Here is a 16314-nt window from a genome sequence, read left to right as displayed (position 1 = left end):
TTAATCATAATGTTATATGTACTATCCACTTGTAATCAATATAAGAAGCAAGTCACTAATTAATAATGCGTATTTCTACAAATAATACGCGAATATTATGAATAAAAGGAATATAACTAAAGATATAATTGAAATTAATTGTTGATGTTGTTTTTTCTAACATTAATTAATTGTTTTGGTTTTTGATCTCGTGTCAGTGCAATTTTGTTTTTTGTTCTCATAAAAAACTTGAGAATTGAAGAAAAATTAGTTAAAAGCCCAAAAATACAATGTAAAAACTAAAATAAAAAACTAATAAAAGGTAACTGTTAAAGCTCAAGAGCCCACAGTAAATTTTCTTTTCCTGGCTCGATACTGATATAGCTGAATCCCGCTGTATAAATGGCAGGCAATAAAAATAATCTATTTTTGAAAAAAAGTAACTGAAAAAATTAATTATATTGCTTTTCTTGAATTTTCCAATTGACTTTATTGACCAAAATATAGAATGATAGTAAAAAAGGAAAACTAAAACTGGGTTGATCACACACTCCTGGTTGGCAAGTTGGCAACTCATGATAAGTGTCAAATAAACAATGTCATGAATAGCAGAAGCTTATAAAAGGAGAAGCACAGAAGAAGGTGAAAACCCACACAGAAACCAATATCAATCCAATTCTGTCATGGAGATTGAAGTTCCTGTTGTGATTGTGGGAGCAGGCCCTGCTGGTCTTGCAACCTCTGCATGTCTCAACAAACTTTCAATCCCCAATCTTGTCCTTGAAAGAGATGATTGTCATGCATCTCTTTGGAGGAAAAGAACATATGACCGCTTGAAACTTCACTTGGGCAAAGATTTCTGCAGCCTCCCTCACATGCCCTTCCCTTCTGATTTCCCCACCTTTGTCCCCAGGATTGACTTCCTCCGTTACTTGGATAGCTATGTCTCTCGTTTCAAGATTTCCATTCGGTATAATAAGAATGTCGAATCTGCCTATGTTGATCATAACACTGGCAAATGGAAGCTTCTTGTCAAGGACACGGCATCAGATGCTGTTCAGGTTTACGTCTCTGAGTTTCTGGTGGTTGCATCTGGGGAGAATAGTGAAGGCTATGTCCCCAGGGTTGAAGGGCTTCAAAGGTTTGAAGGAGAATACATGCATTGCAGCAACTACCTCAATGGAAGGGACATGTATGGCAAAAATGTCCTTGTTGTTGGCTGTGGAAATTCTGGCATGGAGATAGCTTATGATCTCTCAAATTGGGGTGCAAATACTTCCATTGTCGTCAGAGGCCCTGTACGCCATTCCTCTCTTTGCAAACCCTTTGCGTCTATTCTATAACAAGGAAATATTAAATTTATCTATAAAACGTTAAAGATGATACCTTTATTAAAACACCCACATATATATTCTAAAAATTATGATGCTTTTTTGCTTTGATATTATTTTAACGATAATTTTCTGAATACCATTTTATATATTTCTTAAACTGACAAAAAAAAATGTTGCCTATTTATATTTAGGCCTGGAAGTTCAACAAGGTTAGGGTAAGCTTTATAATTAAAAACATAAACCTCGTACTGATCTATGTGTTTTTAGGTTCACTTTTTCACTAAAGAAATGGTGTTCGTGGGAATGACCTTGCTGAAATACTTGAAAATTGAGAGAGTGGACAAGCTTATGATGCTTATGAGCAAGCTCAAGTACGGAGATATGTCTAAGTATGGTTTGGTGAGGCCAAAGGATGGACCGTTCGCTTTGAAGAAAAAGGGTGGTACTACTCCTACCATTGATGTTGGTTGCGTTGGTAGGATCAAGAAAGGCGAAATAAAGGTAGCTAGGGATCTCTCTCTCTCTCTCTCTCTCTCTCTCTCTCTCTCTCATATTTCTTTCACCAGTGTTTCTTTCATGTTAATTAACACCTTACGTTGATTATGGTTGCCACCTTTCTGTGTTCAGGTTTTCCCAGCTCTTTCAAGCATCAAAGAGGGCAAGACGGTTGAGTTTGAGGATGGAAGAGATGCAGAATTTGACATCATCATCTTTGCTACTGGATACAACAGCACTGTGCTGAAGTGGCTTAAGGTGCATATAAAAACAGTAGAAAAATTAACAAGTAAAAATGTTGATATTGGCCCTAACTGGTTTTTGTGTGAGTTGTTGAAATGCAGGATTATAGAGAACTGTTCAACAGTAATGGAATGCCAAAACCAGGTTTTCCAAATCACTGGAAGGGAGAGAATGGTCTGTACTGCGCTGGATTTTCAAGAAGGGGATTAGATGGCATTGCTTTTGATGCACAGCGTATAGCTGATGATATCAGTATGACTACAAGTGCAAGAGGTCCCGATTGTGACGATGCCAACTTAGCTTCCCTCAAACTCATACAAAAATAAGTTCTCTAAAGTATGCTTCTGTTTGCGTGTAATGGGACTCACCCATCTGTGCCATAAAAATAAATAAATGTGCACAATGTAAAATCTGATACATATAATAAAGTCATGAATTATATATTAACATGGTTTTTCCTTATTTCTCGACCAACTTTTTTTTATTTGTCCTCCTTGCTCAAATTTATTTCTTAGAATAATTCTATTGAGTCATTGAAGGTTAATTTACTCCAATTTTTTTCTTTTTTAAATCGACATTTTCTAAAATATTTAAATTGAATGTTACTAATTTACAAGATAGTTATGGAATGGCACTGGTTTTTCAATTTAAGAAATTAGATGCAGCCGTAAGAAAATAGTTTTCCATTTATCCCAAAGTATGATATTAACCACCTCTTCAACCAGTTCAAAAACTTCAAATTGATAACAATGAATTAATGATACTTCTCCAATATGTCATTCACGTTTAAATCCATTAAACGTTTTGATACCTATCCTCCCATGCTTTCCTTTTAACTACTTTCCATTCGATTAATTAACACGTGAATAAATTTATCTTTTTAATTTATAAATATTAGTATTTTTAGACTATTATAATTATAAAATAATTAAATATATTTTATAAAAGAATATTTATTTGTAAAAAAAATGTTGATACATAATAACAGTTGATCTGCACTTCAACTTAAATCTAGTAATAAAATTTATTTAATTGGTTTGGTCATATGTAACAAATAATTAAATGCTTGTGTGGTATTTCATTTATAGATAAATACACATATTTAATAGAATTTATTGTATTTATTTAATTTAGCAATTCAAATATAAGTTTATTAAATGTATAAATTTTAATTGGAGTCTCTATAAAAAGTATATTATTAAATAAAAATTAATAACTTAATTCATATAAAAAGAATTCTATTAATATTAATAATTTATTAAAAAGGAAAGATGAAATAAAAATTAATACATACGTATGTATATATTAAAAACGAAACGTGTTAATACAAATATATCGTGGATGTAATTAAATTTAATAAACTTAGTTATATACACGTCATTTCTTTTCTTTTCTTAAATAAAGTAATATTCACCTTTCTTATTATATTATATTATATATATATATATATATTATAAATATTTTATAAATGTAACATCCCAAAAACACAGTCTAAAGCTATATGATAGAATAATCACATTGAATAATATTACAGATCAGTCTTACATTAAAGTAGAACGTACGGTTGTGGCCGAACGACCTTACAAGGAAAGACAAGAAATTTAAAGTTGTACAGGGGTGCAATTCTGACCAAACGGTTTACAAAAGAATTATACCGAACGGTCCTGCAAAAGAAAAGGGAAAAGGTGATCGAACGATCACCTTACTATCAAACTATAATACTGACCGAATGGTTCTACTGTTCGGTCTTAACTTCTATCTCGACTAAGTTTTCTTCTTCCAGCGCTTCTTCTAGCAGCTCGTCTCCTTCTGCTCACATCCACATGGATGATCATTGTAACAGAAAGACAACCGAACGTGCAAAACAGACAAGACAGAAAGACATAGGGTAAGTTTATGTAATTTAATTCATGTATCAACATATATTTCACACAATTCAACCACCCAAGATAATTCATTAACTCATTCATGCAAACCCTAATACTAGACTGACTGTCCGGACTGTATGAATTCTATGTAGCTACGACGTTCATTCACCCGGGTGATGTAATAACTGGGATACCCTCAACAGCTGCCACCCGAGGTTAGTCTTATCTGTCCAAATTAACCATAAGGACTAGGACCTCCTGCCGTTCCCACATATGACTTACCCTCCTCTACGTGAGGACGAGTAATCATGGAACATCAGGATGAACCGCCAGCTTAGCATGCCCACATTCATACTTTACCAAATTCCAATATCCATTCATGAGATATTCCTCCCCGGAATACTCATTCATAATCATACTCATTTCATCTACATCATATTCCATCATCTTTTATTTTCAAACTTCAATTTTTAACGAAGATCCCTTAGGATACCAAATACCGAACGTAAAACTTCAACCCTTAACGAGACCGAACACTTGGACTGAGACCGAGAGGTTTCCAGTTCCAGAACAGATCAAAACCAAGAGAGAATTACCATCGGGATTGAGAAGAGATCGAGTTCAATAATAATTCTCAAGATTAAAAGGATCGAACGTTATTTACAACGTGAGTCAATTTGATGAATTGACCCATGAGCGTTTAGACTGAACACCTTAAAGCCTAAACCGAGTACTAAGACTCTAGGCTGAAACCAATGGAGACAAACACTACAAGAAATTCAATTAATAGTACTTAAAAGAATTATATGACGAAATCGAACGCTTATAATTACTTAGATTATTTGAGTTTAACATCAAGAAAACCGAATGTCAGTCAAAGACCGAGCACGGTAGAGAGTGAACACCATTGAGTTTGGACGAACGCTATTTTCATCAAGGTAGATTATAGAAAAGAGAATGAGCGCTTGGTGTAAGACCCGACACTAAATAGTATGAGCGCTTGGTGAAAGACCTAGCTCTAAATCGTACGAGCGCTTGGTGAAAGACCTAGCATTAAATAATACGAGCGCTTGGTGAAAGACCTAGCTCTAAATCGTACGGGCGCTTGGTGAATATAAGATCTCATTTGACTAATGTTCAAGAACGAACAGACATACTACTACACAGATATACTTAAATTTATTTTAAAATACCAAGGAAATGATATCCTTGGTGGAACGCCTGTACACAAATTGTACTAGACGAAGATGCTCGTCCTCAACATAAATTCCTTCCAAATGAAAGAATCCAGTTCTAAACGAGTTCCCGAGAAAAACCAAACGGTCAAAGACCATTCAGTAACGAACGTACATTATCATAGGGAATTTCATACTTAGAATTATTTATCTCAACTCATTTCTCAACATTTATCTTCATAATTTCATACATTCATATCATAGTAAATTTCCATACTTCATACAATCAAAACATAGCAACAATCATATTTCATATTAATTCAGTCAATTCAACGAACGTACATACAATCCAAACAAACATACAAATCAAATTATATAAGATTCCCTTACTTCTGAGCGTGACTGAACGTTCACAGAGGCAGAATACAGTTCACACCACTACAAGTCCTTCTACCCTCAACGTTCGACAATCCAAACTACAACAAGTGAAAACCCAACACTATCAGAACCACTCATTATGAGAAGGGTGATTAACACATGAAACCATAACTTGGTTTGCATGTCCAGGAAGACGCACGACTGAGTGAAGAGAAGAACTTACCAGCTCAGCTTCACAAACCGAACGGTTTAACTGGAAGCTCTTGATGCCAGAGGTGCTTCTGCGGTGCCTTAGTGGTGATCAGAGAAGAGAAAGGGTGAGATTTTGTAGAGAGAAGCAAGAGCTTTTAGAGAGAAGGAGAAAATGGAGTTTCGAAAATCAGAGAGGAAGATGGTTGCATGCAGAGAATTGCGTAAACTTTTGAAACTCAGATTTTGCTTCTACCAATCAAAACTGAACGTCCAATTCCTTGCAGCCACCTGTTTTCCATTCTTTGAAATTCTAAATCTCTTCTCGACACTTGGCTTCCACTAAAAAGGGTTTTGGGGTGCGTTTTTAATGAGGTCTGACAGTAAACATGTTAACAAATTTAATTATCTATATTATAAATATTTATATAAGTTTATTAAAACAATATTTTTTACAAACAAGACACATTTTTATATTTTTTTGTAAAATATTATAATAATAAAATAAGTAAAATTTTCATATATACTAGTTTTAAAATCGTGCATATACAAGTGTGTTTATTTAAAGATATTTAGAAATTGAGGAAGAAATAATAAATATTTTTATGTCTATAATTTGATTATGAATAGAATTAATGTGAAAATTTATTTATAAGTTTAAAAGGTCAATATGTCTGTAAAAATATAAATAATAGACTTTGTAAACATACAAAAATAAAACATATGCAAAAATATAGGATAAACTCTCTAAAAATATAAAGGATATGTACATATATGTATAGTAAACTCACTAAAAATACAAATTAGTGTATGAAGAGACTGATTTAATGTGTATTGCTAGATTCGTCTAACCATTGTATTGACAAACTCGTTTAATATGTATTGTTAAACTTGTTTAATTATTATATTGACACACTCGTCTAATGTGTATTTTTAGACTCATCTATAATCAGCATATAAACAAACTTGCCTTATATATATTGCAAGGCTAATATAATCAAATAATGAATAACGTTTTCTAATATGTATCAATAGACTAATCTAATGTGTATGAGCATACTCATGTAATATACATTGGTAGACTCATTTAATTAGTGTGTGAAAAAACTCGTCTAGTATATGTTGAAGGGCTCGTCTTATTAGTGTATAGGCATATTCATCTAATGTGTATTCTTATACATCTAATCAATGTATGAAAGGACTAATATAATATTTTTTGTTATACTCGTATAATTAGTGTATGAATAGACTCATATAATGTTTATTTCTATAGTCAACTAATGTTTTTTGCTGTTCTCATGATTAATGTATGATCAGACTCATATAATGTGTATTAATAGACTCGTATAATTTTATGTGGAAAGACTTGTCTAATGTATATTTCTAGAGGCGTATAATCAATATATGATGATTCTCTAATGTGTATTGTTAGACTCGTCTAGTCAATACATCGACAAACTCATCTACTTTTTTTGCTTTACTCATCTAATTAATGTATTCTTAGACTTATCTAATGATTTTTGTTACACTCATCTAATCAAGATATGAAATGACTTGTTTTATATTTTTTTATACTTATCTAATAAGTGTATGGATAGTCTCGTCTAATGTGTATTGTTATAGTCATGTAATTTTTTTTATATTTGTCTAATCAATGTATGAAAAGACTTATATAATGTGTATTGTTAGACTTGTTTAATCAATACATCAACAAACTCATTTAATATGTATTGTTGGACTTGTCTAATCAATATATGGACACACTCATATAATGTGTGTTGTTAGACTTATCCAATCAATGTATATTCATACTTGTGTAATGTGTATTGCAAAATTCGTCTAACCACTAAGTGAACAAACTTGTATAATATGTATTAATAGTCTCGACTAATCTTATATATGGAGAGACTGTTCTAATGTATACTGCTAGACTTGTCTAATTAATATAAATACATACTTATATAGTGTTTGTTCTTAGACTCGTTTAATTAGTGTATGGACAAAGTTGTCTAATCAATGTATGTTCAAACTCCTTTAATGTGTATTAATTGCAAAAATCGTTTTATTAATGATTGGAAAAAATCATTTAATATGTCTTAATAGACTCTTATAATTTGTGTATGGACAAACTTGTGCAGTTAGGCTTGTCTTACAACTATATAGACAAACTCGTTTAACATTTATTGCTAGACTTATCAATTAGTGTATGGACATACTCATCTAATTAGTGTATGGACATATCCATAGGTATTTTTATAAACTCGTCTAATCAATGTGTGAAATGATTAATCTAATATTTGTTTTGCTATACTTATCTAGTGATGGTATGGACATATTTATCAAATATGTGTTGTTAAACTTGTCTAATCAGTGCATCAACAAACTCGTTTAATATTTTTTGTTATACTTGTTTAATCAATGTATTCTTAGACTCGTTAAATCAATGTATGAAATGACTTATCTAATACTTTTTGTTATACTCATCTAATTAGTGTATGGACAAACTCATTTATTGTGTATTACTAAACTCGTCTAATGATTTTTGTTATACTCGTTTAATCATTGTACGAGCATATTCTTTAAGTGTAAATATTTCTATTTCTAGAGTCATCTAATATTTATTGCTATAGTTGTAAGAATAGCAGTGTCCAAGAAGCTATTTATCTACTGATTGTTCATGGTGTCCCTTCTTTCTTTCTTTTTTCTGGATTGTTGTATGAAGCCTGACTGGGATCTATTTTTGAATTGACATTAAGTTTCCAACCCTGTTATTTTATTATATCCATTTACAACCAGGATATATTATCATGCTGAGTAATAAAATTACAGGGCGTGCTAGAGAAGCAGGGAAGATAAACAAGAGCTTACTCACCCTGGGACGTGTCATAAATGCACTTCTGGAACATTCTTCTCATGTGCCTTACAGGTTCATGTTAACAACATGTTCAATTAAAATTTGAAAACGTTTTCCTTATTATCTATGTCATGTTCGTGTTGTTTCAGAGACACTAAGCTTACAAGGATTTTGTGAGACTCTCTAGGAGGGAAAACAAAGACATGCATAATTGCTACTATTTCTCCTTCTGCTTATTGTATGGATGAAACACTAAGTACACTAGACTATGCTAGACGTGCAAAAAGCATAAAGAATAAGCCTGAGGTCTGTTGCCACTGCTCTTATTGTCCTTTGTACAATTCTTCTAAAAGCAGTTTTAACTTTGTTGTCTTTTAATAGGCAAACCAAAAGGTTTCAAAGGCCATTTTGCTGAAGGACTTGTGCATAGAAATTGAGAGGATGAAAGAAGGTACATTCATCACCAATTTGTAAGTTTAGGAATGTAGAAGAATATTTTGTATCTCATCTTTGTCTATGTGAATTAGAAAGAAGGTACATAGATATTTGAGTGTTGTTTGATGAATTAGAACGTAAATCCTTAGTATAGTGGTAAATGATGAATTGACTAGGAAAGAAGTTAAAACTGTTTTGGATGGTCACTTATTTACTTCATTAATCTGGTGGTGCATCTTTTGTAAGAAAAATAAAGAATCCTAATTTTTGTTAGTGATTAGATAGGGTAACATTGCTTGGTTGTTCTTGTACTAAATTTAATGTGTGCATATGCTTTGTTAGTGTAGTTTTTATCTGAACAACCATAATAATCAGATGCAGAAACACAGATGAAAAAGAAAAGAGATTTTATCCCAAATTGGATGAACATATGCAAGGTTAAAAAGGTAAAACATCAATTGAGATGGTGGGAGCTTATATACAACATAAAATAAAAAAAACAAGTCAGGCTTATTTAGGGAGAATTCTTTCCTTGTAGATCTTGTAAAAAATGTCATTTATTTAGTCTAGCAACAAAAAATATTTGATAGTAAGAAACAATATGTTTATTTTATCATAAGTTGTTATCATTATTAACTCTTTTTTAAAATCTTATCAACTAGTAGAAATTCATAAGAAATATCCATGTTGCAACAACGGTGTGCATTTATAAATTGCCTAGAAATGAGAGGCTAATGTTTCTTGTGTTATTCGTTGCTGATTTTAGCTTGAACAATATGTCTTCAACCTATTAGTTATGATAAAGAGAAATGACTACAATCTGGAAAACAATTCCTCACAAGACACCCTCTGAATGAAATATATATTTTAATTCCATTTGTTTACTTGACAGCTTAATCAATGTTGAAGTATATAGTTTTTTAAAGTTACACTTTACTGAGGAAGTTTTATTTTCTTAGATATATTCAACCTTATTTTCATTTGAATAATGATATTTTTGACAATATTTTTTTGACAACATTTCAATATTATCTACGTGTCATTCTGTGATTGGTCCATGTTAGTGTTTATGACTATTATTGTTGATTGTGGAGTAATTTTAGACCAATCACATAATAACACGTAGATGATGTTAAAATGTTATCAAAAATGTTGTTAAAGTATCATTATCCTTTTCATTTTTGTCTAACTTATTTATGTTCTCTCAATAAAAAAACTTTAAAATGGATTCTTATTGTTCTTAACTATTTATGGAATGAAAATGTAGGTGTTGGAGTTGCTTGGAATATTGCCAATGTGCATTCTGGTTCATCAGTGGCTGTTTTGGTATTGGAGTTGTTGGGTTGTATGTTTTTCTTCTTCTTCCAACATCTTTTGTTTCACTGTAATTTGCTTAAAGCTGAAATTACTTTTAGTAATTTGCTTAAACTTGCAATAAGACTCACTTTTTCCTTCTTTTCTTCGTATATATCTTCAATCAAACCAAACAAAAAAACTCCTAGAGTAAAAGTGATGGCTAAAGGAGTAAGAATCATAGAAAAAAACACTAATGTTGTAATTTTGTTTATTTTGTTCTCTTCTCATTAGGTTTAAGCCTTAGTAATATATGAAACAAAAAAACAAAATCTAAGGATGATATAAATAATTTTATTTTTTCATACCGATTATAACAACACTAAGTATAAAAGTGAGCTTCTTTATATCTATCTAAGTATAAAAAATGAGGGTCTTTTTAGTATCAAAAGAGTTTTTTATTAGACTTTTATACTTGTTATTGACAGAATTGATGTAAAAAAGTTAAACTTTTTATACGTTCTATAACCAGTGTAAAAATTGAAAACTTTCAATACCTTTTGTTTTTATATCTACTCAGAAACCAATATAAATTTTTTTTACAGGTATAAAAAACCTTTTTTTACATAGTGGTGATTAGACTTGTGTAATCAATATACATATAATATACATTTCTAAACTTATTTAATGATAATATAAATGCATTAGTAATATATTTTAAAACAATTAGTTTGTCAATTTTATTAATTTGAAATGACCTATATTAAGTATAATGTTTTAATTTTTTCTATTATAAATACAATTATTTAAAATATTATACAAATTTTTATGTGCATATTATTAATGTTAGTTTCTTTTTATTAAATAATATTTTTAATTTTTAGATACTAAAAATATGAAATATATTAAACAATAATAATATTTATATTATAGTTTAAAATAAAAAAGATAAATGTAATATTTTGTTGACAATATTTTGTATGAGAAAATGACAATTATTTTTATATGACAATGTCAACAATTTGTATTACCAATAACTATAAATTATTTTTTAAATAATTTTATTTTAAAAAATAAAAGTAAAATATATTTTATAAATTTAACTTTATTAACTAAGTAATTAAAAATCATAAAAAGATAGAATTAAAGATTAAAAAAATTTAATATAGAAAAATATTAATACTTTAAATACAAGTTATTTTTTTTAATGTTTATATATATATATATATATATATATATATATCAATTCAAGTTAGTATTTGTATTTAATGATTGTTATAACTTGGTTATTCATGACTTATTTGTGATTACTGAGACGTTGATGTATTTTGAACTGAGAAATGAAGTTAAATAACTAATAGAACATGTATACAAGGATAAAACATTTTTTTTGAAATATTAGTACTTAAACTTAATTCATGATTACTTGTTCATGATTTAAGAAATTAGAACTTAATGAATTATCATAAGCTCAAAGTTAATAGAAATATAATTTGAGTAATTTTGTGATTTGTTTTTTACTTGAATATGGAATTAAGATGTTTACAAATGTATTTTGTTAAAAAATAGTAATCCTTATATTTCAAGTCAAGAGAAACTGAATTAGATTTTAAAAACTTTTTAAATTTTTAAAGAATCTTTAATCTTGAAATCATTAATTAAAGATATTTAAATCAATCAATTAAAGAAATATAAAAAAAAAAACTAAAATACACAAAGATTTATATTCGTTCTACGTTTAATCTTTCCTCAACAATCTTAGTTCGGAAAATCTACTAACTAATCAAAATTTGATTTCAAAAATATAATGATACATGATATCTCACCACAGTCAAATCTAATAATAAATTATGATATATTATACAAATTCCTAATGATATTTATTATTTATTATGTGAGACAAAATGCATTTATTGTTTTCCACTGACAACACGTTATTTTTCTGACAGGTAAATACATGTTGTTTTTGCTATTTCGTGTCTAGTCTGTGAGATGTACTGGTAGGAATAACTAATATAGTTATATATTGACGCTTGCTTACTTTTATTTTCCTTTCCTTTTCACTTTTCCTTTTTGTTTTTGCTATGTCTACTCTTGTTATTCATTTGTTCTAAATTGGAATCTATAATGCTGAGATTAGTTATGTCTTAAGGGAGAGTGAGAATGAAAAACAAAAATTCCTTTACAGAAATAAATAAAATTTTACTGTTGTGTGGCTTTTGTTTATACTTGTACGAAAGATCACCAAGATGGAATGTGGAGATATGTTGACATCAAATAGGACATTCGCGCTAAGAAAAGCTAACAGGATGCAGAAGGAATACACTACTAAGGAGCTTTATAGAGAAATGAAGTCATGTGTAATTTTTTCATGTTTTTGTCTTTTATTAGGAGGGTCAAATAGTTATAGATTTACATGTTTTAAGATAATCTATTAAAAAAAATTATATATTATGTAAGGAGATAAAGATAAACAAGAAAAAACTTGAATGAGTATCTTGCTTTAGTAAGATAGAGGACACCATGGTAACAAATATTTTTCTATTTTTTCCTTTTTTTATAGGGGTTGAGAAAACCTTATTATCTCTATTAAATATATTTATTCGTTAATTCTTTTGGCGTCATCTTGACTTCATGCGCAAGCTTCTATTATAATATGAATATATTAACCTTTAATTAAAATTGTAAAGAATGATCATAATATATAGTTAATTATAAAATGTTAATAAATTCTTAAAATTGTTGAAATTTGATAGCCCTTGATATTGTAATTGTGAATTTGCAACAGATCATGACAACATATATAGATATTTTATGCCTTCAAAGCAGGCCGTATGAAAATAAATAAATAAATGAAGTGTGTTTTCTATCCTCTTTTATTATTACACCAAATCGTTTTCATGTTCTGAATTGATTTGTTCCTTTCTTGACCATTCTCTCTATTTATTTGTTTGCTATTTAATTAGGTAATTGAATAATGATGATCTCTCTAATTTATTTTTGATAAACTTGTGCTGGCTGGCAATGAAGGAAGCTTCAGATTAAAATTTTACACCAAACATATTCAAAGCTCTATTGTAATACATGCGACGACTTTAACACAAGTCTTTCCTTCCACCTCTCTGCACGCCACGCTCACGTGGAGACAAATTAATTATTATCACACATCCTTACAACTTGTCATAAATGATATATCGGACTACTATTTTCCCTTCTATAATAAATACTTTGATATCTTCATACAATATATTAACCATTAGTATGTACTGATTAAAAAAAGTAAATTAAAAATAAAAACTATATCTACAAGCACCTAAAAAGAATGGCAATGGCCGATCATACTAAGCAAAAGCAAGTCAACGCTTGTTTTCTATAATTAGACCAAGTCATACTTTTCAGAATACACACACGTTGATTATAAAAATCAAGATCACAGATTGACAAATTAACCGCCACCAAATTTTATTAACAGACATCGGAAAATGAAATTAATTAAGGCACTGGCTGGAGATAATTAATCCTGTGGATTCAGCAATCTCACATAAGTGCTTGATATAATTTCACAACGGGAAAAAGTTTCTTATGGCACCAGAAATTAAACTACATATATATAGCAGATAATAGAACATAGTAATGTAGCTATCAGACATGGCTCTCTTCCATTTGAACATCTTTGGCCTTCAAAGGCTCATACTCTCCGTGGTACACTTCAAGGTGATCTGACAAAGCAGATTTATCGATATTCTGATGGTGGTAGGACTTGCAAACGAAATAGAGCACCGTTTGGATCACAAGTTGGAACAGATACAACTGAGAGAACAGCACCAGACACACTATCCCATAAAGTGTTCTGTCCACAGACCCTAACCTCCACCCATGCACCACCGTTTTCTTGAACAGAAATTGTATCAACCCAAAGGAAACCAACAGCTTCAAGAATATGAGTACCGATAAACCCGTCTTCCCCCTTATCAACGCGTTGCTCTTCAACATGGCTCCAATCCCACACGAGTCTTCCAACACAGTAACAACACTGGCAAGATTCCAAACCACGGTTAAGTAGACAAACCCTGCGAAATAGAAGACCGCCAACACCACAAAAAGCCCAACTCCGCCGCTCCTTCCCCCAGTTGTAAGTGCCCATATGATGATGACAAGCACTGCCATGACGTTGTAGACGAAAAAGGCTGCGAAGGTGCACAGAAAGGTTACCATGAGTCTCTTCCAAACCTTGGGAACGACGGTCATGACCTTGGAGAAAGTGACCTCTCTTGCGGTGTAGATTGAGGCGATGGTGTATACCACTGCAGAGGTGGAGAGGAGGGAGAAGATGAGGAGGAAAGTGAAGTAGATGAGCTTGAAGAGCATGAAGGTGGTCCATTCCGAAGAGATCATGTTGGAGAGGGTGTGGTATTGGGGTGTGCCTTGTGGGGTTTCCATCATTTGTTGTGTATTTTTGACGATCTTGCCGAAGAGGATGTTGGAGACTTCGATGTGGATGAGGAAGATGAAGGAGAGAGGGAGGATTAGAGTTAGGGTGATCTTGCTGAAGATCTTTCTCCATGCAAATATGATTTTGTAGGATTCTCTGTAGACGCCAGAGAACCCCAGGAACTGCATCTCTTCTTGTTCTCTGTCCATAGCTCTCTCTCTATATTCTCCAATGGAGTTTTGGTTTTGGTTTGGTGGGGGTGATATGGGTTCAGAATATATGAGGAAACGCTTTGCAAGAATCTGACTAAGGCTGGAATTTGACTCGGTTGCTCTTCACCCACATTATCGTTCTATGTGCTATTATTTGAAAGCAATCAAGTCAACGATTAATTTGTGTTTTCTTTTATCGGTACAATGATCGGTCAGATGCATATTCAATTTAAAAAAATAAAAAATAAAAATCCAACGAATGAAAACCCCAATAAATAATAAAATATTATTAGATTGCATCATATTTTGAAATACATTTTGAAAACAATTCAATCCATTGAAAGAAAATATATAAATATGAATTTATTGAATGTGTGTGTATATATTCGAAATGCTCTTTATTTTAAAAGTTATATTACTTACTATTGACATAAATTATATTCTAATATTTATATAAATAAAATCAGGAGCACTTTGGATATTAGTAGTTATTTATGTGTTGTATAGTATGATTTTTCTATGGGTTCAACATTATAATATTACTTTTTCGCAAGATTTTTGTTAATAACATTTCTTTTTATTAGTGATAAGAAAGTATTCGATTTTACTTTTTGTCGTAACATACCAGGGTATGATTAATTCGATAATAAAACTGAATTATATATTCAATTCAACTTACAACACACTTTATTGATTTGAATTGGATAATTATACTTCAAGCCAGATTAAATCATAAATAATATTTAAGTTAAATAACATTTTAGCTCAAAATTCATCCAAAGCGTTGTACGAAAGAACTATATGGTACTATATGAATAAAATAAAAACAGTGTTTGTGTTTCACAATTAGATCTCTTCAAGAGTTAAATAAAAATTAAAACAGATGTTTTATTAATAACATATATCTAATTTGATTCTTATTTTAAAAAAAAATGAAGGTTCGTATTATTGAATGCACTACAAATAAAAATCGTTCAACATTTAACACACTCTAATACATTTTCTTTTTGAAGCTAAATGTTATTAAATAAAGGCCTAATTTTCGCATATTTTTACTAAAAGATGTCAAATATATTTATTATATATATCAATAAAACAGTACATTATTTTACATAGAGGCCAAAATAGGTTACAACTCGCGGGTCAACCCGACCCATTAAAGGTTCGAGTCGGGTTGAGTTTGAAAATTGTATTTTTTTTATGTGGGTCAAATTTAAACTCGGCTCATGCGGGTTGAACCCGTGGTGGGTCGGGTTGGCCCAACAACCCACCTACCTAATTTTATTTTATTAAAATTTAATTTTAATTTTATAAAAGAATATTTATTATTATTTTTGCTTGAAAAAATTATTTTAATTCTTTATTTTCAAAATTAATTAAACACCCATGTTAGGAGTGAAATTTGTTTAGATTTGAATTATAGAAAG

The 16314-nt window shown here is 30.5% G+C and overlaps 3 protein-coding genes across 3 annotated transcripts; 2 read left to right on the top strand and 1 right to left on the bottom strand.

Moving 5' to 3' along the window:
- Window positions 1-650: 650 nt before the first annotated feature.
- Window positions 651-2409, top strand: LOC108331314 (probable indole-3-pyruvate monooxygenase YUCCA11). Its single transcript, XM_017565969.2, has 4 exons — window positions 651-1277; window positions 1581-1814; window positions 1941-2066; window positions 2153-2409. Exons 1-4 carry the CDS (start codon window positions 663-665, stop codon window positions 2375-2377), a joined length of 1200 nt encoding a protein of 399 aa, XP_017421458.1. The 5' UTR covers window positions 651-662; the 3' UTR covers window positions 2378-2409.
- A 6258-nt stretch (window positions 2410-8667) lies between these two features.
- On the top strand, window positions 8668-10338 carry LOC128196259 (kinesin-like protein KIP1). Its single transcript, XM_052876509.1, has 3 exons — window positions 8668-8821; window positions 8897-8985; window positions 10218-10338. Exons 1-3 carry the CDS (start codon window positions 8756-8758, stop codon window positions 10336-10338), a joined length of 276 nt encoding a protein of 91 aa, XP_052732469.1. The 5' UTR covers window positions 8668-8755.
- A 3342-nt stretch (window positions 10339-13680) lies between these two features.
- Window positions 13681-15027, bottom strand: LOC108331213 (uncharacterized). Its single transcript, XM_017565860.2, has one exon. The coding sequence runs from the start codon at window positions 14882-14884 to the stop codon at window positions 13886-13888; it is 999 nt and encodes a 332-aa protein (XP_017421349.1). The 5' UTR covers window positions 14885-15027; the 3' UTR covers window positions 13681-13885.
- Between the last annotated feature and the right edge of the window lie 1287 nt (window positions 15028-16314).

The sequence above is a fragment of the Vigna angularis genome, chromosome 4 (assembly GCF_016808095.1).
Source record: "Vigna angularis cultivar LongXiaoDou No.4 chromosome 4, ASM1680809v1, whole genome shotgun sequence".
Lineage (NCBI taxonomy): Eukaryota > Viridiplantae > Streptophyta > Magnoliopsida > Fabales > Fabaceae > Vigna > Vigna angularis.
Note: the sequence above shows the minus strand (reverse complement) of the source record. Positions and strands in the feature narration are given on the sequence as shown.